The sequence below is a fragment of the Barbatula barbatula genome (assembly GCF_947034865.1).
Source record: "Barbatula barbatula genome assembly, chromosome: 12".
NCBI lineage: Eukaryota > Metazoa > Chordata > Actinopteri > Cypriniformes > Nemacheilidae > Barbatula > Barbatula barbatula.
In genome coordinates, this window is record NC_136775.1 from 540,296 (window position 1) to 564,275 (window position 23,980).

The 23,980-nt window shown below is 40.3% G+C and overlaps 2 protein-coding genes across 5 annotated transcripts; one reads left to right on the forward strand and one right to left on the reverse strand.

Moving 5' to 3' along the window:
* Positions 1–3,686: 3,686 nt before the first annotated feature.
* On the reverse strand, positions 3,687–14,592 carry LOC306901269 (B-cell receptor CD22). 4 transcript variants are annotated; one of them, XM_079468932.1, is made up of 8 exons: positions 14,482–14,592; positions 13,239–13,610; positions 12,640–12,951; positions 12,207–12,470; positions 4,638–4,907; positions 4,454–4,550; positions 4,221–4,380; positions 3,687–4,144 (listed from the first exon to the last, which is right to left on the reverse strand). In XM_079468932.1, exons 1-8 carry the CDS (start codon positions 14,522–14,524, stop codon positions 4,043–4,045), a joined length of 1,620 nt encoding a protein of 539 aa, XP_079325058.1. In that variant the 5' UTR covers positions 14,525–14,592; the 3' UTR covers positions 3,687–4,042. The 4 variants fall into 4 exon arrangements, with proteins under 4 accessions (XP_079325058.1, XP_079325057.1, XP_079325056.1 ...); XM_079468931.1 differs by having other exon boundaries at positions 13,239–13,613; positions 14,482–14,550; XM_079468930.1 differs by having other exon boundaries at positions 3,917–4,144; positions 4,454–4,907; positions 14,482–14,556.
* Positions 14,593–15,916: 1,324 nt separating this feature from the next.
* Positions 15,917–23,085, forward strand: LOC306901135 (pituitary tumor-transforming gene 1 protein-interacting protein). The gene is made up of 7 exons (XM_079468688.1): positions 15,917–16,186; positions 16,644–16,690; positions 16,797–16,905; positions 17,361–17,472; positions 18,587–18,652; positions 19,137–19,183; positions 22,318–23,085. Exons 1-7 carry the CDS (start codon positions 16,063–16,065, stop codon positions 22,365–22,367), a joined length of 555 nt encoding a protein of 184 aa, XP_079324814.1. The 5' UTR covers positions 15,917–16,062; the 3' UTR covers positions 22,368–23,085.
* Positions 23,086–23,980: the final 895 nt, after the last annotated feature.

Here is a 23,980-nt window from a genome sequence, read left to right on the forward strand (position 1 = left end):
AGGTTCAGTGTCGTCTACACACTTTGATCATTTAGAAATAATTCTGTCCGTCGGTCCGCCACCGCACCCAATGTCTCTATCTAAAACAAGGATAAAAGCATGTGTCTTCATATCATTCTCTCACATTCTGATTTGATCTTGAACAGACGGAAGCTCAGACTTCATCATTGACAGAAACTGACCTCGCTGTAGAGAGCTGGATGAGGTACTACATCGAGAACAATGTTGATGACCTCATCGATGACACATGGCTGGAAACTCTTCCAGTAATGTCTGAAGACGGATGGCTAGAAAGTTGTGTAGCCGTACCAGATGAAGACAAAGTGGCCTGCAGCTCTCAGACCGACTGGATTGAGCCGGAGTCAGTGGAAAAGACTCTTCATGAGGTAAGACAAGTAAAGGTTCAGTGTCGTCTACACACTGTGATCATTTAGAAATAATTCTGTCCGTCGGTCCACCACCGCACCCAATGTCTATCTGACACAAGGATAAAAGCATGTGTCTTCATATCATTCTCTCACATTCTGATTTGATCTTTTATAGACAGTCGATCAGCTGTCATCATATGAAGAATCTGAGCTCCCTGAAGAGAGAGAGACGGAGGTGTTCTACGATTGCTACGAGGACCTCAGTGAAGATCAGGCCGTCGACAGTCTCGCTGTGAGATTTGAACTTTACATTTACATGATTGGAAACACAGGCCTCAGCGCATTTTAATCCTAAAAACTGTATTTATTTATAGTTGTCTTTGTTAAATGGAGACTCTTTTGTCTTTCGCAGATGGCATCTCAGCTTTTACAGATTGCGTTGTTTGATCGTAATGGAAGTTTTGAGATGAACGTGTTCAAGGGCGGCTCTGAAGAACATATCAGACACTTGCTTGCTGCTGACGGCGGTTACAACATTCGGATCGTCAGCGTCCAGTTGGACGACATCTCTGATGAAAATCCTTCAGAAGTAAGTCAAGAACATTATTACACTACAGACTTCTGACCGACACGATACAATCATTTATAAATGTGTCCATCTAACATTATTACTGAACACAAATCATTTACAGAAAAGTGTATTTTGTGCATCGTTACAGTTTGTCTTTGTGCTTATGGAAAACCATTCTGTCATATTCTGTTTCTGTTTTTATCTTTTACAGATGACCTTTCATCTGCTCGAGCGAGACGGATCTTACGGTCCAGAATTCATGCAGATGGAGTTGGGCAGCGACTTATTGAATCGGACCGATGGCAAAGAGGTCGAAATGTATGTGTGGTTACTGGATGACCTCACAGAATCAGTCACGTGCAGAGGAACAGACACCACGCAGACCTCAGAAGCAAAACCACCGAAGGACGTCTTCTATGATGTGAGGAAGAAAATTCACGAAGAACAATACACCACAGTCATTTAGTGCGGTCGTCCGCCACTCCACCCACTGTCTATATCTGACTCAAGAATTCATATTTATCTGATAGTAGACTTAAAAGAGTTTGGAAAATCATTCTCTCATATTCACTTTTAATTTGTATCTTTTACAGCTGAGCGTTTCCTTATCGAATCAAGGAGCCATCGAGGTGGAGTTGGGCCACATCTTGGACTTGGACGGCAGCCCAACAGAGGAGATGTCCAGAGATGAGAACGACAGCTCAGACACAGATTCACAGGAAGATGTTTTCTATGATGTAAGGAAGAAAATCATTTCACAAATCATATAGAACTGAATTCTGTCTGTCTGCCCGCCGTTGCACACAATGTCTGAATCTGACACCAGTTTACCGCATTTATCTTAAAATCATTCTCTCACATTCTGATTTGATCTTGAACAGACGGAAGGTCAGACGTCACTCTCAACAAAACCTGAGCTCACTGATGAGAGCTGGATGTACTGGAAGTACTATGTAGAGGACCGCATAAAAGATCTCACAGACGACATACGGCTGGAAACTCTTCCAGTTGTCTCTGACTTCTCGTCATCATCATCATCATCATCATCTTCCTGTGAGGCCAATGAAGACAAAGTGGCCTGCAGCTCTCACACTGACTGGATTGAGCCGGAGTCAGTGGAAAAGACTCTTCATGAGGTAAGACAAGTAAAGGTTCAGTGTCGTCTACACACTTTGATCATTTAGAAATAATTCTGTCCGTCGGTCCGCCACCGCACCCAATGTCTCTATCTGACACAAGGATAAAAGCATGTGTCTTCATATCATTCTCTCACATTCTGATTTGATCTTGAACAGACGGAAGCTCAGACTTCATCATTGACAGAAACTGACCTCACTGTAGAGAGCTGGATGAGGTACTACATCGAGAACAATGTTGATGACCTCATCGATGACACATGGCTGGAAACTCTTCCAGTAATGTCTGAAGACGGATGGCTAGAAAGTTGTGTAGCCGTACCAGATGAAGACAAAGTGGCCTGCAGCTCTCAGACCGACTGGATTGAGCCGGAGTCAGTGGAAAAGACTCTTCATGAGGTAAGACAAGTAAAGGTTCAGTGTCGTCTACACACTGTGATCATTTAGAAATAATTCTGTCCGTCGGTCCGCCACCGCACTCAATGTCTCTATCTGACACAAGGATAAAAGCATGTGTCTTCATATCATTCTCTCACATTCTGATTTGATCTTGAACAGACGGAAGCTCAGACGTCACTCTCAACAAAACCTGAGCTCACTGATGAGAGCTGGATGTACTGGAAGTACTACGTAGAGGACCGCATAAAAGATCTCACAGACGACATACGGCTGGAAACTCTTCCAGTTGTCTCTGACTTCTCGTCATCATCATCATCATCATCTTCCTGTGAGGCCAATGAAGACAAAGTGGCCTGCAGCTCTCAGACTGACTGGATTGAGCCGGAGTCAGTGGAAAAGACTCTTCATGAGGTAAGACAAGTAAAGGTTCAGTGTCGTCTACACACTTTGATCATTTAGAAGTAATTCTGTCCGTCGGTCCGCCACCGCACCCAATGTCTCTATCTGACACAAGGATAAAAGCATGTGTCTTCATATCATTCTCACACATTCTGATTTGATCTTGAACAGACGGAAGCTCAGACTTCATCATTGACAGAAACTGACCTCTCTGTAGAGAGCTGGATGAGGTACTACATCGAGAACAATGTTGATGACCTCATCGATGACACATGGCTGGAAACTCTTCCAGTAATGTCTGAAGACGGATGGCTAGAAAGTTGTGTAGCCGTACCAGATGAAGACAAAGTGGCCTGCAGCTCTCAGACTGACTGGATTGAGCCGGAGTCAGTGGAAAAGACTCTTCATGAGGTAAGGAATGAAATTAAAAGTAGAAATGACAGTTCAGCACCGTCTACACACTGTGGTCAAAACAACACAATCATGTATTCATGAATAATTAGAGACTTGAAGTCTCTGATGGGCCTCCACAGCACCAACGTCTTGTTAATATTTTACAATAACACCATGTGTCCTAAAATGATTCTCTCTTTTTTGTTTACTGTTTGCAGGGCTGCGTATCTTACCTCCCGGATGTAATCACTGAGGACCCCGCTCCCTCTTCTCAGACTGAAGCAGAGGTTGTGGGGAAGAAGAAAAAATCAAAAAAGAAGAGAATAAGGATGAAATCTCTCTTCTGTAGAATGTGGAAGTGGATAAAACGGCCCTTCAGAGGAAAACGGTCCAGCCAATCATGACAGCTGAACTACCTCCTTTCTTGAAGGTACGGCACACATGAAACATACTGTAGAGTCAAATGTGCATATATCCACTGATTTATAATTTCATCATCTTAAGAAGTGTTGTACTCACATTTGACTCTTGGTAGAGACGTTGAGAGACAGACATGACCTCACTTGTGTGTTTTTATCTCTCATGAAGATTCTATACTGACAGAGTATTGAACAGAAACCAGTTTTATTTGTTTTATTTTCATACGCTGCTTTACTTTCTTCATGCTGTCGCTGACATGACGGCAACATTTGCTTTGATTCTGTTTCTTGATTTTTACAGAAATGAAACGTGTTCAGAGGTTTAATTCTGTCACGTGTGCATTTGTTCATGTGACGTCAGATGACCTCCACATAGATGGCCGTCTCTGAATCTGCTGACATCACAATCTCTTTCTGTGCTCGCTGTCGTCTCGCTGCTCGTCTTTGTCTCTTATGTGTCTGAAACAGTTTAACATCAATGATTCACTCTGCATTGTGTCTCAAGTTTGATGGGACTCTCTGAAAGTGTTTCTACCTGTTTAGTCCGTATGAAGATGGGCGTGTCGTTCTGATAGATGAGCTGATAGCTGCCGTTGGTGTAGATGTTGGTGACTTCACTGCAGTTGACGTAGAGCGGGACGCGCTCCTGATAGATCCCCAGATTCTCCCGATGGATGGCAGGAGGTCTGTATGTCCTGTGATGTGAGAATAAAGCTCAGATGTGATTTACACTTTAACAGTCTTAAGCACGAGTGAGAAGAAGCTTACTGTCTGTTTGTCCTGAAACAGCAGAAGAACATCAGCAGACACAGGATGAGAAACACAACAGATGCTGCTGACGCTATCAGAGTCCACGACACACCACCTGTCACACAACACAATGAGGATGAATAAATCATGTCTGTGAATGTAAAACTGTATGTTAAAGAAGCATGGATTGATTTCTGTTGACCGTTGAGAGACTCAAACAGGAGCCGGGAGTCGTTGCCCAGGGAGTTGATGACGTAACATTGCACGGGCAGCCCGGGGTCAGACATCCCTCTGAGAGTCGACGTCAATATGAAGTTGGAATATGAATAAGAAAGGTTGAAGCTGTCGGGCGGGCGACTGCTGTTCACACTCCAGGTGACGGCCGGACGAGGGTTTGAGTCCACAACACAGACGCACGACAGCAGAGACCCGTCCCACTCGCAGGAGGAGTCACGCAGGACCACCGGTGCGTCTGTCAAATAATACAAACACATGACTGAACACTTATTATGACACTGCATGCCTTTTGAAATGAAATTCAACCTCTTTCCGCTTACAGAAAAGAAGTTTGTTCAAGTGTTATATTAGTATCCTTCTCAAAATATAAAAACAATTAAAGCTGCAAGCAGCATTTAGCGGGTTCGAGCACTTTTAAGGCATCTAAAGCAGCTTTGCCTTCATCAAGTAGGCTGAGGACTCTCATCCTAAAACACCCAAGTGGAAGATACTCCCAACGCCTGAAAAATTATAGATACAGTCAGCAACGGTTCACAGACACTACGCATGATTACACACATATGCACATATAGTACACTTGAGGGGAATCATTTTTTCAGGTTAATTTGGTCACATCCATTTAAGAAATGACCCCGTCTAAATGCCTAATTGCATTGAGTTGCTGCCATGTGACTGCTGAGTAGATATTTGGGTTTACATGCAATTAAACTGGTGTACATAATAAAGGTGTGTGTTATGTTAAGCAAAACAGCATCTTACAACCAGCCAGACATGTTCTATATTTATAGACGTGTGAATATGGAGCAACTTTTAATGTGTAGTGCTTTATATGTCTAACACCTTGTTCCTGTGAGACAGGAAACGTATCTCTTGTCCGATAACCATCATATTTTGCATGCTTGTTTAGTCTAATAAGATGTATGATTGTACTTAATGGCAAGTCAATTAGATTATTTGTTAAGGAGAAGCGAGCTTTCAGGTACACCGTTCACTTGAATATAATAAAGGACCCTGTAATGGTCATGCAAATGAAAAAGTTGAAGATGTTTTTGATAGTCATTTCCTGTTTGCTGAGAGTTTACTGAGAGCGCGTGGTTTGAGCGGGAGCTCTTTCAAATCTAATTATTCTTGTTACATCTTGAAGAATTGTGTCTTAAATCGTTATTAAGCGAGAGTGAAACCTATCCTTAAGTATAGCATAAACAAAAATCGTTGTTAAACGTACTGATACATTATTTGTATCGGATCATTCTGTGTTAGCCCTTAGGCTATTAGCATTATCCGCCTGCATACTGCTTAACTCGCTGTTCTCATTACTACATCACTAATGGCTAATGCTAATGTTTCAGACGTGTTTGTACCTTTGAGTGCAGATGAGGAAACATTTGCGCTTCAGTCGGAATTGGAAGCTGTGGAGAAGCAGATCCAGAATATAATGGCGCTGGAAACACCCCGTGCTTAAGCCTCGCAAATCTGCGGTAAGTTTTCATCGCGATTATAATACTTCTTCCACTTCTACTCCGCGTGTTTCTCTGCACAGAGCCCAGGCTAAGAGAACACGACCAGCCCAAATGAACTTCACTCCTGCACCGGCACACCAACGGCCGGCGAAAGGCGCTAGCCAGGACCGGTGAGATGACTCAGCTGCCGCCACCGGTCTTCGAGATCCCGACCAGGAACCGCTTTGCCGCCCTCTGCGAGACCGAATGCAACGCTGTGATCATCGGAGACTCGATCGTCCGGAACATACGCGCTACATCTACTAAAGGTAAGGTGCGCACTCACTGTTTGCCCGGCGCGCGCGTTCTCGATGTGTCTGCGCAGGTACCTGCGATCCTGAAGGACAACGCTAACGTCGAAGCTGTCGTGCTGCACGCGGGAGTGAACGACGTCAGGATGCGGCAGTCGGAGATCCTGAAGAGGGACTTCAGGAGTCTGATCGAGACGGTACGCAACGCATCGCCCACAGCGAGGATTATCGTATCAGGACCGCTGCCTACCTACCGACGAGGGAATGATAAGTTCAGTAGACTTTTTTCGCTTAATCAATGGTTGATGTCATGGTGTATTGAACAGAAGCTGATCTTTGTAAATAATTTTGATCTGTTCTGGGAGCGACCTAGGCTCTTCCGCCCTGACGGCCTGCACCCCAGCAGCATCGGAGCGGCTCTCCTGTCCGACAACATCTCGAAGGCGCTACGCACCGGTTGACTATGTCTCCCTCAGGTAAGTCTCCCTCAGGTAAGTCAAAACTTTAACCATAGTATGTGCGCCTCAACTGCTATAAATATTACTGTTTCCAAATATATAGAGACTATATGTGTCCCCCGAATAATACTACAAAGTAAACATTTTGGCAAAAGTCAGAGAAAAAATCTGATCGCGATTAAACCTGAAGACAATGTAATAAACAACCAAAACCAATTTATAAAGTTCGGCCTACTTAATATTAGATCACTAAATTCAAAGGCAGTTATTGTAAATGAAATGATCACGGACAACAGTTTTGATATGCTCTGTCTTACCGAGACCTGGCTTAAACCAAATGATTATTTCGGCCTAAATGAGTGTACCCCACTAAGCTACTGTTATATGCATGAGCCACGTCCGGTTGGTCGGGGTGGCGGTGTAGCTACAATATTTAGAAACTTTCTTACTGTAACTCAGACAACAGAGCATAAATTTAAATCATTTGAAGTGCTTGCGTTGAACATAATTATTCCTAACAAAAGTAAAAAAACATTGCTTTCTTTTACATTGGCTACGGTGTATAGACCCCCTGGTCCCTATACTGATTTTCTGAAAGAGTTTGTATCGGACCTATTGGTTAACGTTGATAAAATACTAATTGTCTGAGATTTTAATATCCACGTAGATAGCGCTAACGATGCATTAGCACTGGCGTTTACAGAACTGCTACAATCTTTTGGGGTAATACAACACATTAAAGGACCAACTCATCGATATAATCATACACTAGACCTGATTATATCTCACGGAGCCGATCTAACCAATATAGATATTATGCCTCAAAGCGACGATGTCACCGATCACTATCTTATAACGGGTACTTTGCACACGTCTGGAATCAGCCCTTTAACACGTTATCGACAGGGTAGAACAATCACCTCCGCTACTAAAGATAGCTTCGCAAAGATCTTGCCAGATCTGACCCTTTAATAACCATACCAATAAATAACGAATCGCTCGATGTCATGACCAGGAAATTGGGCACTATTTTCTCTAATACATTAGAAGCTGTTGCACCTACGAAGTCAAAAAAGATGAATGAGAAAACTATTGCACCATGGTACAATAGCACCACTCGCGCCCTTAAAAGAGAAACACGCAAACTAGAGCGCAAATGGATGAAATCGCAACTAGAAGTCTTTTAAATGGCATGGAAAGAGAGTGCAAATTGCTATAAAAAGGCACTAAAAGCAGCAAAGGCTGAGCATCTTCGTAACCTCATAGAAACCAACAAAAACAATCCAAGGTTTCTATTTAGCACAGTCGCTAAATTAACAAATAAACAGACACCACCTGACCTGGCTATTCCGCTGCACCTTGGTAGCAATGAATTCATGAAATTTTTTACAGAGAAAATCGAAAACATTCGTGACAAAATTGTAAAAACTCAACCTCCAAATCTGTCCTATGAATTAGCACCAACCATCGCTCCAAAAGAAAGGCTACAGTGTTTTTCACCTATAAAACAGGAAGATTTAATTCAACTTATCGCAACCTCTAAACCTACAACTTGCCTACTAGACCCCATACCAACTAAATTATTAAAAGAGTTACTACCTGTTGCAATTGAGCCCATTTATAACATTATTAAATCGTCAATTAATCCAGGCCATGTCCCAGGACCCTTTAAGATGGCCGTCATTAAGCCTCTAATCAAGAAACCAAACTTAGATCCAAATGAACTTGGAAACTATAGACCGATTTCAAATCTTCCATACCTGTCTAAAATACTAGTAAAAGTAGTGTGCACTCAGTTGTGCTCTTTCTTACAAAATAACAACATGCACGAAACATTTCAGTCAGGCTTTAGATCGCATCATAGCACTGAAACTGCGCTCGTTAAAATTACAAACGACCTGCTTATAGCATCAGATAAAGGTCACATCTCACTCCTGGTCCTGCTTGACCTTAGTGCTGCGTTCGAAACCGTAGACCATAACATACTTCTAGATCGCTTAAACAATTATACCAGTATTGAGGGACAGGCACTAGAATGGTTTAGATCTTACTTGTCAGACAGACATCAATTTGTCCATTTAAATGGGGAATCATCCAATTTAACGCAAGTAAATTATGGATTACCTCAGGGATCGGTTCTGGGACCCGTGCTGTTCTCCATATACATGCTTCCCCTCGGAAACATTGGAATTAGCTTCCATTGCTATGCAGATGATACTCAGCTATATATCTCATCAAGACCAGATGATTCCTCCCAGCTATCCAAATTGGCAGAGTGCATTGAAGATATAAAACATTGGATGACCTGTAATTTCCTTCTTTTAAATTCTAATAAAACAGAAATATTACTTATCGGACCAAAGACACGCAAACCAAATATTTCTGATTATAAACTGCAAGTTGAAGGATGTACTGTTACTCCAACAAATACAGTAAAAGATCTAGGCGTTATATTAGACAGCAACCTGTCATTTCGAAATCACATCTCAAATGTCACAAAAACAGCCTTTTCCACCTAAGAAATGTGTCCAAGTTACGAAATATTCCGTGTGTTGCTGACGCAAAGAAGCTTATTCATGCATTTATGACCTCAAGACTTGACTACTGTAATGCACTACTTAGTGTTTGTCCTGCATCATCAATAAACAAACTACAGTTAGTTCAGAACGCAGCTGCCAGAGTTCTAACCAGGTACAGAAAATACCATCACATAACCCCAATGTTATCAACCCTTCACTGGCTTCACATTAAGTATCGTATTGACTTTAAAGTTCTTTTAATCACTTATAAAGCCTTAAAGGGTTTAGCCCCTACCTACCTAACAGAGCTTCTATCACACTACAACCCATCACGCTCTCTAAGATCTCAAAACTCTTCTGATAACACCTAGAATAACTAAATCCACCAAAGGGGGTCGAGCTTTCTCATACGTAGCGCCTAAACTCTGGAATAACCTTCCTGATATTATTCCAGGATCAGACACACTCGCCCAATTTAAATCTAGATTAAAAACGCATCTTTACAGACAAGCATTCACTTAATGCAAACTATGCAAAATAAACCACCAGGAGATGCTGACATTAGATATTATTTACTAGAATAATTTGATTTATTATATAAAACACCATGTAGTGTGTTTTACCCTTTCTTGGGTTTTTCGTTTTTCCCCTGTAAAGCTGCTTTGGAACAATGCAAATTGTGAAAGGTGCTATATAAATAAAATTGAATTGAATTGAATTGAATAGTTATTTATCTAGAGAGTCCTGAGAATTGTACTGTGGTGGAAATTTTGAAATCGCTTGAAAAACCTAGGACAAGTTTGCAAAAGCAGGTTTTTAACATCATCACAGATAACTCACAAACTGTTTGATTGACATCAATGGTTCAAAAGCCAAATTTGTTTGGAATTATGAGAGCTTTCATATGATATCGATAGTTTCTGTAAATGTCACGTGATACACAATTGTTAAGGCAACCAAAGATGTGTCAATTTTGCAATATTACTGTTATAGCGCCACCTAGTGTCCAAAGGTGTCCAAATATTTTTTAAGTCATCTCGGAGTGATGGTCTACACGTATGGTCCAAGCCCCATGATGATATCTCTAATAGTGCTCGAGTTATGGGCATTTTAATGTAATAGGCTCCGCCTATTTAAAATGTTTACGCCCCTTAGCAACCGCGAAAAAGGAAATTTCTACTTTTTTTTGATAATTATTTACATTCACACTCCACGAAGTCATCTGCATTGGTTTGGATCCGATCGGTCGAAAAACCTAGGACAAGTTCGCGAAAGTAGGTTTTTGACATCGTCAGCGATAACTCACAAACTGTTCAATCGACAGAAGCGAGTCCAGAGGCAAAGTTGTTCAGAATGAGAAGAGCTATCATATGATAACAATAGTTTGAGTATATGTCAAATGTCACGTGATACACAATTGTTTATGTACTCCAAAAACGTTACTTCGCCCCCCGGTGGCCGAATGAGTTCATATTTCTTACAGACCTTCAGGACCATGAGTCGAACAAGCCCAGCGAGTGTCGTTTCGATCGAGTTCCGTTAACCCGGTCTAATGAGTGCTCAAAATTCATTATTTCTTTATATAATTTTTTATATAACTTTATATAACTTAAACTTCATGTTTCTTTAGATACAGCACTGTCCTTTTACACAGTCATGGTAAATGACACAAAGACACACCATACCAAATAATTAGTAGATCGGGCAAACGGTTGGGTAGTTATAGCCCTTTTCGAGTTCATCTATATTATAGCGCCACCTAGTGGCCAAACGCCAATTCCTTTTTATTGTGACCCTGGACTGAGAGTGAAGCCACGTGAAGATTGCTCAAACGGTTCACGAGTTATGGCCATTCTAGTAAAATATGCCACTTCCGGTTCAGACGTTTTGGCGCCCCCTAGCAACGGTCAATCGCAATTTCAACTTTTTTTGGATAATTATTCACATTCACTCTCCACAGAATTCATCAGCTTTGGTTCTGATCGGGCAAAAATCCAGGGACTAGTTCATTTTTTATTTTTTTCATAAAATGCAAATTAGCGGAAACATTTGCATACCGGAAATGAAATCGGAGATATATGTTTTTTAAGCCAATGATTACAATGATATAAAACACTTGGGTGTGCGACAAACGGTTTAGGAGTAAAGAGTGCAAACACGCTTTTCATCGCTGTAGCGCCACCTATGGGCCGATTTGGCTGGGTCCATGTATCTGAGTAGCGACAAGGACTACTACCATCTGACCAAATCTCAGCTTTGTTGGCCTTACGGTTTGGGCTGCACGATCAGTTTTACGGCGAATACGGCGGAAAAATAATAATAAAACCTACAAATACAATAGGTTTCTAGCCATACGGGCTCGAACCCTAATGGAGTTTTCTCTCAGACTACTTTAGATTTATCACTGTGACATTTAAAGGGACAGTTCATCCAAAAATGAAAATTCCGTCATCATTTACTCGCTCTCTAGTTGTTCCAAATCTGTATAAATGTCTTTGTTCTGATGAACATAGAGAAATAATTTTGAAGAATTCTAATAACCAAAGAGATTTTTGCCCCCCATTGACTACCATAGTAGGAACAAATACAATGGTGGTCAAAAGTGCTCCAGAACAGTTTGCTGTCCTACATTCTTCAAAATATCTTCTTTTGTGTTCAAAAGCACAAAGACATTTATACAGATTTGGAACTCGAAGGTGCGGAAATGATGACAGAATGTAAAGTGTAATTCTTCGACAGATTAAGACGAAGCTCACATTGACACCAGTCAGTGTTGTTTTTTTTGTTTACAGACTCACGTGACCTACATTGAACGTTGAGAGCAGTGAGACGGGACGTGGCCTGTCCCAGTCTGTTAGTGGCGGTGCACTGGAGGCGTGTGTCTCGGGTGATGTTATAGATGCGTACGGTGGCAGTGCGTTTGGTCAGAATGACGGTGTTCCCAAACTGAACACTGGTCCACTGATATTCAGATGCGGGCGGATCAGCCTTACAGGTGCAGCTCAACAGCGCCGTTCCTCCAACCCAAACAGATACGCTCTGAACCTGAACCATGACGTCTCTGGGTGGAACTGCGAAGACACAGAGGAAAAATCACTCCTAGACATCAGTGAGATTCAATCGAGAACTCATGAGCTATGAAGGAGCAAACTCTGAGCATTTCTCATTCGGGTACACTGATTGTTTGCTATTGTTTTCTGTGCAGATTTCTCTGGGAATGAAAAGGAACGCAGTGCTTACAGTGAACCAGAATCTCTCTGACGGCCGAAGATCTCTGGTTCTTGGCGTATGTGACTTGACATCTCACTCTGGGGTTTGTGTGTTGAGGTACGGTGAAGGTCAGGCTGGACTGGAAAAGTGGAAACTGACCCGGCTCCTGCTGAAGCTCCGTGTCGCCGTGCACACTGCTGCCGTCCTGTTCTCCACGCTCCCAGCTCCACACCAGACCGGGCCGCTGGGACGGACAGCTCAGCCTGATGGAGCAGTTCAACGTCACCCGCTGGCCTTCTTTCACTGGTCCTGGGTCAGTGAGCTCGGGCGGATCTGGTTTACCTACACTCATGTGAGAGTCATGTTGAGTATTACGTCATGATTTTTTCATTTATGAGTGATTTGTCCCAATGATTTCGGGTGCATACAGGCATGTAAACGCTGATTAATTCAGATTTCTAGAAATGGACATTTTTGCACGATATTCTCTTACATGTGCAAAATTTCATGTGGGTTTGGCCGATTTTAATGTGAATGCCCCTGTTTGTTTCTTCTGTGAGATGTGTGAAGGCGAATCAGATGTGTGTGTGTGCATATTAGAATGAACATCAGAAACTTCATTAACATACTCAATACGCTGACATTGATTTTTGTTCCTACAGTCGGTGACCTTTGACCCGGTTCCCTCAGCGTGAGGTCATACGTGTTCTGATCTTCCTTTCTGATTCTGCTGATGTTGATGGAACAGTCTCCTGAGCTGAGGTTTCCTGCGAGAGACACACGATTTCTGTAGTCGGGATGAATGACGTCACCGTGTTGGTTGGTGAAGACCGTTCTCTTCAGCGTGAAAACGGAAGAAGATCTCTTGAGCAGAACTTCCATCATCTGTGTGCTGGACGCGGGCTTGAAGGAGCAGGGAATGACCACACACGACCCTTCCAGGACAGACACTTTCTCTGGGACAGAGAGAGAGAGGACAGGCGTGTTCCCACACAGACACGCTGCTGAACACACAGATCGCACATCACAAACAACGTCACAAAAACATTCAAACATCCTACACACTCGATCTTCTTTTTGGACTTTAATGACATTAATAAAGTAGCTTTGCTTTCAATATATATATTCTGTTTACTCTCTTTAATCTCTCGATTATTTCTCAATGAGATTAAATGTAGAGCAAATGGAAGCTTTTGCTTAAAGGGAATGTAAGTTCTGTCATGAATGACTCTCCCTCTTGTTGTTCCAGACGTGTATAAATGTCTCTGTTGGGTTGAACACACAGAGAGATATTCTGTAATAATGTGAGCATCCAACAGTTCTGAAGCACCATTGACTGCCATAGTAGGACAAATGTAGACGATAGTCAAAAGTGCCCCAGAACTGATCATGACATTTTTGCATTTCACAACAGCATTAAAAGTGTGGAAAAGAGAAGTTAAGAGAAGCTTTTGTTTCTCCGTTCACGCTGCATATGAGATCTACATTCACACACATATCATAATGAATATTTGAGGAGTTTGGTTTCAAAACTAGATATAAAAAATCTAAAATCATGCTTTTCTTTTGTGCATTCCAATTAATTTCAATCAATCTACAGTTGGTTGGTTTTGATTTAAGCCCTAATAACTCAAAAAATACGGCTAACTAACACAATAAATCACAAGAAAAACACGATAACATCATAAAAAACATGATTTTTTTAAACAAACCAAACTCTTAAAATGTGTGTTGACGTTTATTAAAAAAAATATATCATGATTTGAGAAAAGAAGGAGAGAGACCGTGTTTGTTAGTATTTATAAGGTTGAGAGTTAAACAATGTTTTGATGATAATTCTGATATGATGTTTGCAGTAAATATTTTACTCACCAGACGTCAGAGTAAAGAAAACGATCAGTGCATCCGTAGCCATGACCGCACGAGAGCCGCAGGAGTGGATGATTCTGCCCCGGGGATTTTGTGTCTTTTTATGTTTCAGGGGAAGTCAGAACTCGAAGGTCAGGCAACATTTCGAAACCGTGATCTGTTCCATGACGTTCCTGAGCAAACATCTTCATGTCTTGACTTTTAAAATGCAGTTTATAATTTAGTCTTCTGTGCGCTGATCTGTCACAGAATAGTCTAGTAAAAACATTCATCAGGATAAATGTTCATATTGACTGAAAGTATAAGGCCGGACCTTTATATTTGCGATGTTTAATTTGCAACTTTTCTAACTGGCTGATATAAATGTTATTTGGTAGAGATTACAAGAGGTTCACACACACACACAGATGTAAACAGGTGAAGCCCTTAGATCTCTGCATCATTTTTATTGCATTATGATCTCTTGTTGAGCTCTGACTCACTCTCACATTTTCACCCATTTCCTCTCTCACAGCTTCCTGCTCGCTTCTAGTTGTGAGGTTTGACATTACAGTTTTTTAAACGGAAACACAATAAATCACGCTTTATGAAGCATTTATAAATGTGTTCATTAATGATTAATACGTCATTATAAATCAGTTATAACTGCATGAATAAAAATGAGGATTCTACTGAAATACCTGGCAGATAGTGAGCAGGTGTAAGAATAACAACACAACACCCTTCAGTGTCCAGTCTGACGGACTATATTACAAACAACATCAAGATAATAATTAATCTGCTTTACAGTCAAATACATAATGAATAAATACATTTATTAAGCATTTATAACATGTGAGTTTAACACAGCTCACTATTTGGCAGGTATTTCATTAGAATCCCTCTTTTTATTCATGCAGTAATAACTGCTTTATAACTCATTTGTAAATGATCATTAATGAACGTTAATAAATGCTTCACAAAGGATAGCTAAATGTAAAGTGTTAGCATAATCTGCATATTTATGTGACCATACACGCCCGTTCAAACATATTCAAGCAAACCTGACAACTTTAATGACACACAATTACTTTAAATGAACTAATCCAATGATGTGTTGTGTTCTTGATCGAGTTTTTTCATCTCAGAAAGACAAGACACATCATGAGTGTTAACGGTCTCTTTTCTGTTCTCTGGCAAGCAAACATTCACTACAAAATTCAGAAATGTTTTTTTCCCAATGCTGTTAGATTTGTGTTAAATACTCAATATTGTGCTCAATCAAAAAAGTTTTAGATTATTTTTATGATTGTCTATCAGTCATATTTTTCAATACATTTCTTGACATACGTATTAGTCATATTTTGTCTACTTGACGGTGTTGTTTATTGCATTATATGTATAGGAAAATGCAATGTAATCGCTTTGGATTAATGAATCGGTCGAGGACTTTTATTTTGTAAAGCGGAAGTGCGTCGGTTCTGTGGCGCTTCCGCGTTTTCTCTCTCGGTCATTAGACGTTAGTTTGGTATTTTATCTGCGTGTTTTCAGTTTTCCGACGTTTTTATCTGATCAGGGTCATTCGTGACCTCAAACACAACAAGTATGGATCAAATCAAAGTTTTGCTGTCGATATTTGCCGTTCTGGTGATTCGTGACCCATTTAGAGAAGCAACAGCGACAACAACAACACAAACTACAACTACAACCCGTCCACCTGTCCGCAAGCGTACGTCTCTATCATTCTTATTTTAAAGACTAGCATACAGAGAAATATGAACGTGTGTTTATAAAGTTAAAAAGTTTCGTGTCAATGTCTTTCATTATTAACTTTTCTATTCAGTATGTCTAGTGTTTTTAACATTTATAAATCCGTTATCAGGGCTCAAATAAATCAGATTTGGTCAAACACCAGAAAAGAAGTCTTTTTGCTGCAAAGTTAGTGTTTAAAGGCACAGTTCACTAAAAAAGTTGAACCATCTGACCACATCATCACGTGGTTGTGTACATGTGTCTTCAGTGGAACACAACAGAAGATATGTTGAGAAATGTCTCAGTGGTTTTGTGTTCAGTCCATATTGTTCTTCACAATATCTTGTGTTGTGTCGTGAAGAAGAAAGAGACTTTGACATGAATGAATGATGAAGGTGTGGATTGTGCTGAAATGTTCTTCATTCTCATCCCAGCATGCTCTGCTCTGACTTCCTGTGACAGCTGCCTCACCAATGTTTCAGTAAGACACAAACTCCTTGTCTTTATTTCATCACACATGATATGAAACCTTAGTAAGTTGTATTGCCTTGGAGTAAAAGTAACACAATCAATGTTGTTTCTGACAGTGTTTGTGGTGTCAGACTAACAACACCTGTACAGATTATCCGGTGTTTTATTTAATCCCACCGAGCTCCGTGTGTAAACTGTCTCAAGCCCGCTGGGGTGTTTGCTGGGGTAAGTACAACACCCTAAACATCAGTAACATCTACATTTAGTCATTTAGCACATGCTTTTATCCAAAGCGATTTATGGATGATGAAGACAAGTGCAATAAAACCAGCGTTCTGTATGAGCTGCATCTGTCTTATGGTCTTTTTGGGGAGTCCATTACAATAATCCACCCTGCTGGTGATGAAAGCATGAACAAGTTTCTCTAAGTCTTGACTGGAAACAAAGCATCTAATTCTTGCAATATTTTTCAGATGATAGAATGTTATAGTTATTGCTTTGACATGACTACTGAAGCTAAGGCTTGACTCTATGGACACACATACATGGGCATGTAAAGCAGTTTCACTTGTATTTGTGTCCTGTCACCTGCACTCTCAGTAAATGTTCAGTAGGGGGCAGTAGTGACAAACACAGAGAGTATGTGATGATGATGTGAATGATTGTTTTTTGTGTGACAGTGAATTTTGAGGCGTTGATCATCGCTATGGCAGTGGTGAGCGGCGTGCTGCTGGTGGCCATCTCAGTCTGCTGCTGTTGCTGCTGTTGTTGCAGACGCAGACGCTCCACAAGGTCAGATCACTACACAGTACACTAGACCAGGGCTTTCAAACTGTAGGATAACACGGACCACAAAATAAAAGGAATCTTTGTTAGGGACCGCCATTTTAAAATGCATTGCTCTTTTTATGTGTATAGAAACATTTAAACGTTCTTAGATAAATATGATTTGAAAGGAGCCAATCATCAATCAGTAAAGACTCTTGGGCGGGGCTCTCGTGAGGCGCTTGCCAGCCTGTGCGCAGGCGCAATAGATGAGGCGACCTAAAAAAAAGGCGATTTTTAGCTCAATATAAGCTTAGCAAACCAAAGTTAAGATGCAACTCTTGTCATGTTTAATTATTGATCCTGGATATTGGAAATATGCCGTTTCGTTGTGATTTTTGCCAGCGATTTTAGAAATATATACCTTCCTCTATTCAAGTAGATAAGACTGTTGACTTGCTAAGATGTAAATAGCTGCAAACATGGCCGCCAAGTCGCACGACTTCCCTAAACGGACGGATTCAAGCAATTTCTACCGTACTGTGTCTTTAAAAAGCCACATGCACACTGTCTGCTTTCACTTCCACTCGTTTAAAGATCTTAGGCTTGCAACATGTCCTTGTGCTTAAGTGTTTTCTTTTAAACAACACGTGTTTATATTCAGAAGTGATGGGATGTCAGTAAAGGGCTGATGTCCATCATTCATGATTTCTGTTGTGTCCGTCAGATGACTGACTTTGAGCAGATTGGTGTAAATCTGTATGTGTGTTGTAGATGTTTAGTGTCATTCTTTAAGTGTTGATCTAACTGCTGTATTTAGATCTAACGGTCACTTTAAACGTTTTTAAACCTTTTATCGGCATCAGTTTCAAGCTTTTCTCTTCAGATGAAGTTTTATTGTTGTTGATGAAGCGAAGGGGAATTCAGCAGCAGGTTCTTCTGTGTTTCAGTTTCAGTTGTTGTCAAGCTGCTTGTAAAAAAGGATCTCTAGACTTGTTTAAAGTAGAAATAAAACGGTGTCTGTCAAATGATTCCCTGTCTGTCACACTCTTAATTATTTTATAACTCCAGATCAAAAGATTGTATACATTTATAATGATGTATATACAGTGTATGAGAATCATGTGATGTGTGATGTCAGGTTGGATCCTGATGAGGAGCAGTACGCCAGAAGAAGAGAGGAGATCACACAGAGGGCAGATGAACGGTAAGATTTACTCATCTTTAACATGAGACAGATGTTTCTCTCTCGCAGATCATGTGATTCTAAAGCTTCCACTGATTTACGTGTTGAGTCTTTTGTGTCGTTGTGAGGTGTCTGATACAGAGAACAGACCTGACACCAGGCCAGCTGCTTTATGGTCTATAGAGAGCTTCAGTAATGTATGTAGCTGCGGCGCGAGCTGTACCGTATGTCACATGGCCATAAAACACTGCCGCCCCACCAGGAGCCTGTGAAGGAATGATGGGCTTAAACAAAGACACAAACACACAGTCAGTCATGTGTCCATGTGTCCATTCCAGCTCATGACTTTGATTCTCTGGTGTCATTCTGTCGGAGCAGTATTTCTTAAACTGTTTGTTTGTTTATGCACATGCAACTTATGTTAAATGTGTTTTAGTCCAGGCTTCAAGTCCAATATTTCATTTGATTTCACATTTCTCTGTTTTGTTTTAAATTTCTCTTACAGGAGGGAACAGAGGAAAACAAAACATGATCAAATCCGCAAGAAGTATGGTAAGTAATGTCTGTACCTGACCTCTGTCATACGCTGGGTTTACTACAAATAAAATAAAACAAAACTTGGTTACTATGGTTAATCGTGGTGACCACAAATGAACCATGGATTTACTACAGTAATCATAGTTTTACCATGTAGGTTTAAGCATAGTACACCAAGGACAGTTAATACACACAAAAACATTGTTTCAGAGATTTTATTATAGTAAAACAAACAGCTACTCAGGTATGTCACGTCCTCTATTGTATAGCTATGCTTAAAACAATGCAACATTGTAAAGAAGTGCTTGATAAATAAATGTGAATTGAGTTGTGCATGCTCGTGTGAATGTACAGATGCCTCACGTTGTGTTTTGTGATGTGTTGGAGCAGACGTTCTGTACTGCTTTCCTTCTACAGTCAGATGGTTTTATTCTTGGATCTGAAACTCTGCTGTTGTTCATTCATTCATCTAACGTTGTGTTTATGTTGATTTGAGTTGTGTATTGATCTCATGGTGCAGTTTAGACGAAAGCTTCATTCAGCTCCTGTCGTGTTCTCCTGAGACAGAATCAAGCGTTCAGCGTTTTCAACGATCTGTGTGCTTCTCAACAGTTTTAAATCCATGGCTGTGTGGTCAAACGTTCAGAGATTGTGAATGCGTCTCACGCTACACAATAAGAATTAGACTTTTGTCTAAGTTGTGTTATGAATGAAGAGGTGTTGTGTTACTGTACTGATGAATTCGCTTCTCAATATCTGCATTGAAAAGTATTCTGTCATAGTTAATGTTTCAGTCCGGATGTGTGTGTTCACACTGAATCAGATCTGAGTTTGTGAGTTGTGCTGGAACAGTGAAGAGGTCAGAGACACACACAACAGAACTTTAAAGAGCCTGAAAGAAGCTGAACGTGCAGATTTGTGTTGCAAAAAGCAGAGAAATCTACCAGTGGTCTTTAGTGTCTCGCTGTTCTCTTCCTCATCTCATTCCTTTCTTCTGCTGTGTGTTGTAATCTTTCTTCAGTTGTGATGTGTGCAGAAGAGAAGATGAAAGGATGTGTGTGCTCTCAGAGAGGTTTATCTCTGTATCTCATGACAAGAGGCATTCTCCTCATCATCAGTAATGTGACTCCTGCTGACGATCTCAATGTGCTTTCTATTTCTTCAGATGCTCATGTTTACCGTCAGACACAGCTAGACCTTAGATTGGATGTTTCTTGTGATGGGTTAACCTCTTCTGGAGCAATTGTGTTCACGCTGTCTGTAGCACAGTAAATAGAAGCAGCGGTGTGTTAATACACTGATTGATGGTTGTGATCTGACATATGAACTCAAGAGAAAAGAAAGCAGATTTTTGGAACCATCAGAGATGTTACATTGTGACGCATTGTGTCATCACACTTCCATGTTTCCTCCTAAAAATAAAGCCACAGTGCGACAGATCAAAATGATTTGAAAACAGCTTCATTATCTTCAAGCAAAATCTCTTTTTATACAATTTTAGGGTAAAACATTTTTATGAGAAACACTCCGTACACAAGCTTAAGGAAAATCCTGTTGCCATGAAACTGTAGATTCTTAGGATGCACTGATATCTACATTTTGGCCGATAACCGATATATTGGCCGATATACAGTATCAACAAACAAATGATTACATTTACATTTATGCATTTGGCAGACGCTTTTATCCAAAGTGACTTACATTGCATTATTCTATACATTTATACAGATATCTGCAATCCCCTGAGATCCAACACACAACCTTATGCTGTTAACACTGAAATACAGGAAATCATGTTTATGAGTGTTCTTAACAGCCACGAGTCTAACAGATCTCAAGACAGAAAGCATTCAGATTCACACAATATGCTTTTGTTCCTATAATGTACACATTCATAAATACTGTCTCTACATCAACAATGTGTTGATAATATCAGTAAGTGAACCATCACGACTGAAAGAAAGACACAACTGGACTGGATTTGAACTGTTTAACCAGAGGAAATCATTTATCCGCTATAATATATCGGCCTCAATCGTATTATCGGCCGATACCGATATGGCCGATAGTTTATCGTGCATCCCTTATAGATTCTCTTATTTTCCAGTTATTAAAACAATGAAATGTAATAATCTATCACGCCCCATTAAATTTCATCTCAGTTTTGTCATAATTTTTGTAAATTTCATCTGCTAACTAGACAGATCCCTGTGCTGTTTACAGTCTGACCCTGTCAAAGGGGTTTCTAAGTTATGACTGATGCTGCGGTGCTCTCATTGGCTCTGGTGTGTGTGTGTGTGTGTGTGCGTACAGTGTGACAGTATGATGGATGCAGCTCTTCTGTGTGTTTCTCCTAGTCTCAGCAGTCTGAGCATCAGGGAACACGTCTGCCATGCGGTCAAACTCTCTTCTGTCTGTCCCCGGGAAGGACATCGAGTGTGAACTCACACCGTATAAAAAGAACACTCGCCAAACGCTAGAGATTGTGTGATTCTGAGCGGGTGTAGTTGAGGTTATGGAAGGTCATTCAGTTAAAACACATCCCATCCAGGGGGAAAGTTGACTCTGTCTTCATAACCATCTGCCCTCATTAGATAAGATATGATGCGAGTAAAATAAAAAACAGTTTGTTGTCACCCAACTGAAATGTATTTCTCCATCATTGATGTAGTGTTGCAGCAGTTAAAGCTCATCCAAACATTAAGCTTAAGAAGGGTTAAAGGGGTTCATTTTTACTTCTGCTTGTCGACAGGCAATGGCCACTAGGCGTCAGTGTCCACAGGCGTGTTGCTTTTGTAACCAAGACAAGAGCATTTTTGGAATATGGAAATGCTTAAGAGTAAACCCGACGCTATCATGGAGTTTTTTACCTGAAGGGAGGGGGTTCACACAGACCAATCACAGCGCTTGGGGACCCCGTCGCATTGATGCGCTGTTACATTTGTGGTTGGGTGCACGTCAGGCTACGGCGTAGAGTACTGCGCTGGCTCATGGGTAACCGCTTCGGCTCTGATGTATATTTGATGATGTTCTGTCTGCAGTGCTTGAAGATGTTTCCGAGTGTCATGAAACCGTTCAGCAGATGTTAAATATGATCCCGTTCTGGATGAGCGGTATGTGATTCACACGTCTCTTTTCTCTTCTTTTAGGTTTAATCCCAGATTCTGATCATCCCTACAGCAAGTTTGAGAACGAGTGAAACCTCAGCTGTTCAGCGGTGGAAACATCCGCATCAGCACACAGATGTCTGTAGGTTTGCTCGAGACGCCGATACTGAGATTACCTTGTTCACCCTTTCATTGGTTATTTACCCGTCACTCTCACTCCAATCACAACTGCTCACACCCAGTCAGTCCAAACCCACGTTCTGTCTTTTCATCGGTGCAACAAAAGACGTTTTTTTGTTATTTCATCTTTATAATGAAAACGTCTGTCATGTGTCAAACAAGATTAAAAACAGCATGAAATGATCCTTAATGATTTGATTTATAGGTTCTTTTCATAATCCTCTGAAGTCATACAGTAGTTTTGTGTGAGGATCAGATGCTTCTAATAATCTCTTTCAAATCTCATGTTCTCTTTAGCATGTTTTAATATGTGCAGGTGTTGAGTTTAACTCAATGAAGATTGTAAAGGTACTTTAGCTCATGCGTCAATTGTTTGATTCTTTAAATGTGTGAGAGACGTGAACGCTATGAGCTGTTTTCCTGTTCGACTGATAAAATCACACATCTATAAGTTACAAAGGACATGAGGGTGAATAAAAACAGATTTTTCTTTGAAATGCACTGATTTGTTTGTGATATAGTTTTAAATCGCTCTGGCTTCTGTTAAATGACTTTGATGTTTGTATTTATGCGTGTTCTTCTTACAATATCTCCTAATAAAAACAAGCTTTTAAAGAAGTTCTTCCGTGCATTTGGTTTTACATGTTTCAGTTTTTAAGTCTGGTTGAGTTTGTTAGACAGATGAGATGCAGAAAGTGAAATTCATGAATCTGAGATTCCCTTCTGCTAAACCACGAGCCGATCTGACTGGAATATGAACACAATCCCACTCTTATAAATAATCTATTAATGCTGAGAGGATACATCCAAGCAATTTCATGTCACGTCACCTTTTTTATATGACACAAAAAGCTATTTTAGTGACATTCCCTTATAACTGTTAACGGTGAGATGTGGATTAAATATGTACATTCAATATTTTTCTTGGAAGATACTGAATGATGATCATAATTGGTGTGTCGAGGAATTTAGATGAAAGTGTTCTGGCTTTTGTTGACTTTGGATAAAAGCGTCTGCTAAATGACTCAATGTAAATGTAGCTTAAAGAATTTGAAAGAAATGTCATAATAATTATTTGTATTCCTTCCTCGAGCCTAATTGTTTAAACACTGTTTTTTCATTCAACAGTATTGTGTTGAGTCCATATGGAAATAGCCAAGAATAGTACCAGATCTGTAACTTTACACAATTGTTATATATTTGCTAGAGATTTTTTTCAATATTGTTTTTATTTCACCCTGATTTTTCTTACTGATAGGCCTACTACTGACTTTTGCTACGGTGTATTGCGTTTATTCATATATATTTGCCCATGGGTTCTCCATCATTATATATTTAATTTAGTTTTCTTTATCATTTGTTGTAATGACTTACTAACCCACGTTTCTCAAGAGGAATGAACAAAACAAGAAATAAATTGATTATTATTACAGATTACAATGAAAGATCTTGAACATGTGGAATACGATGTGATGTGTGAGTTTGTTCTTTTTAATACACTGAATATAATTGATGTTTATGTGAT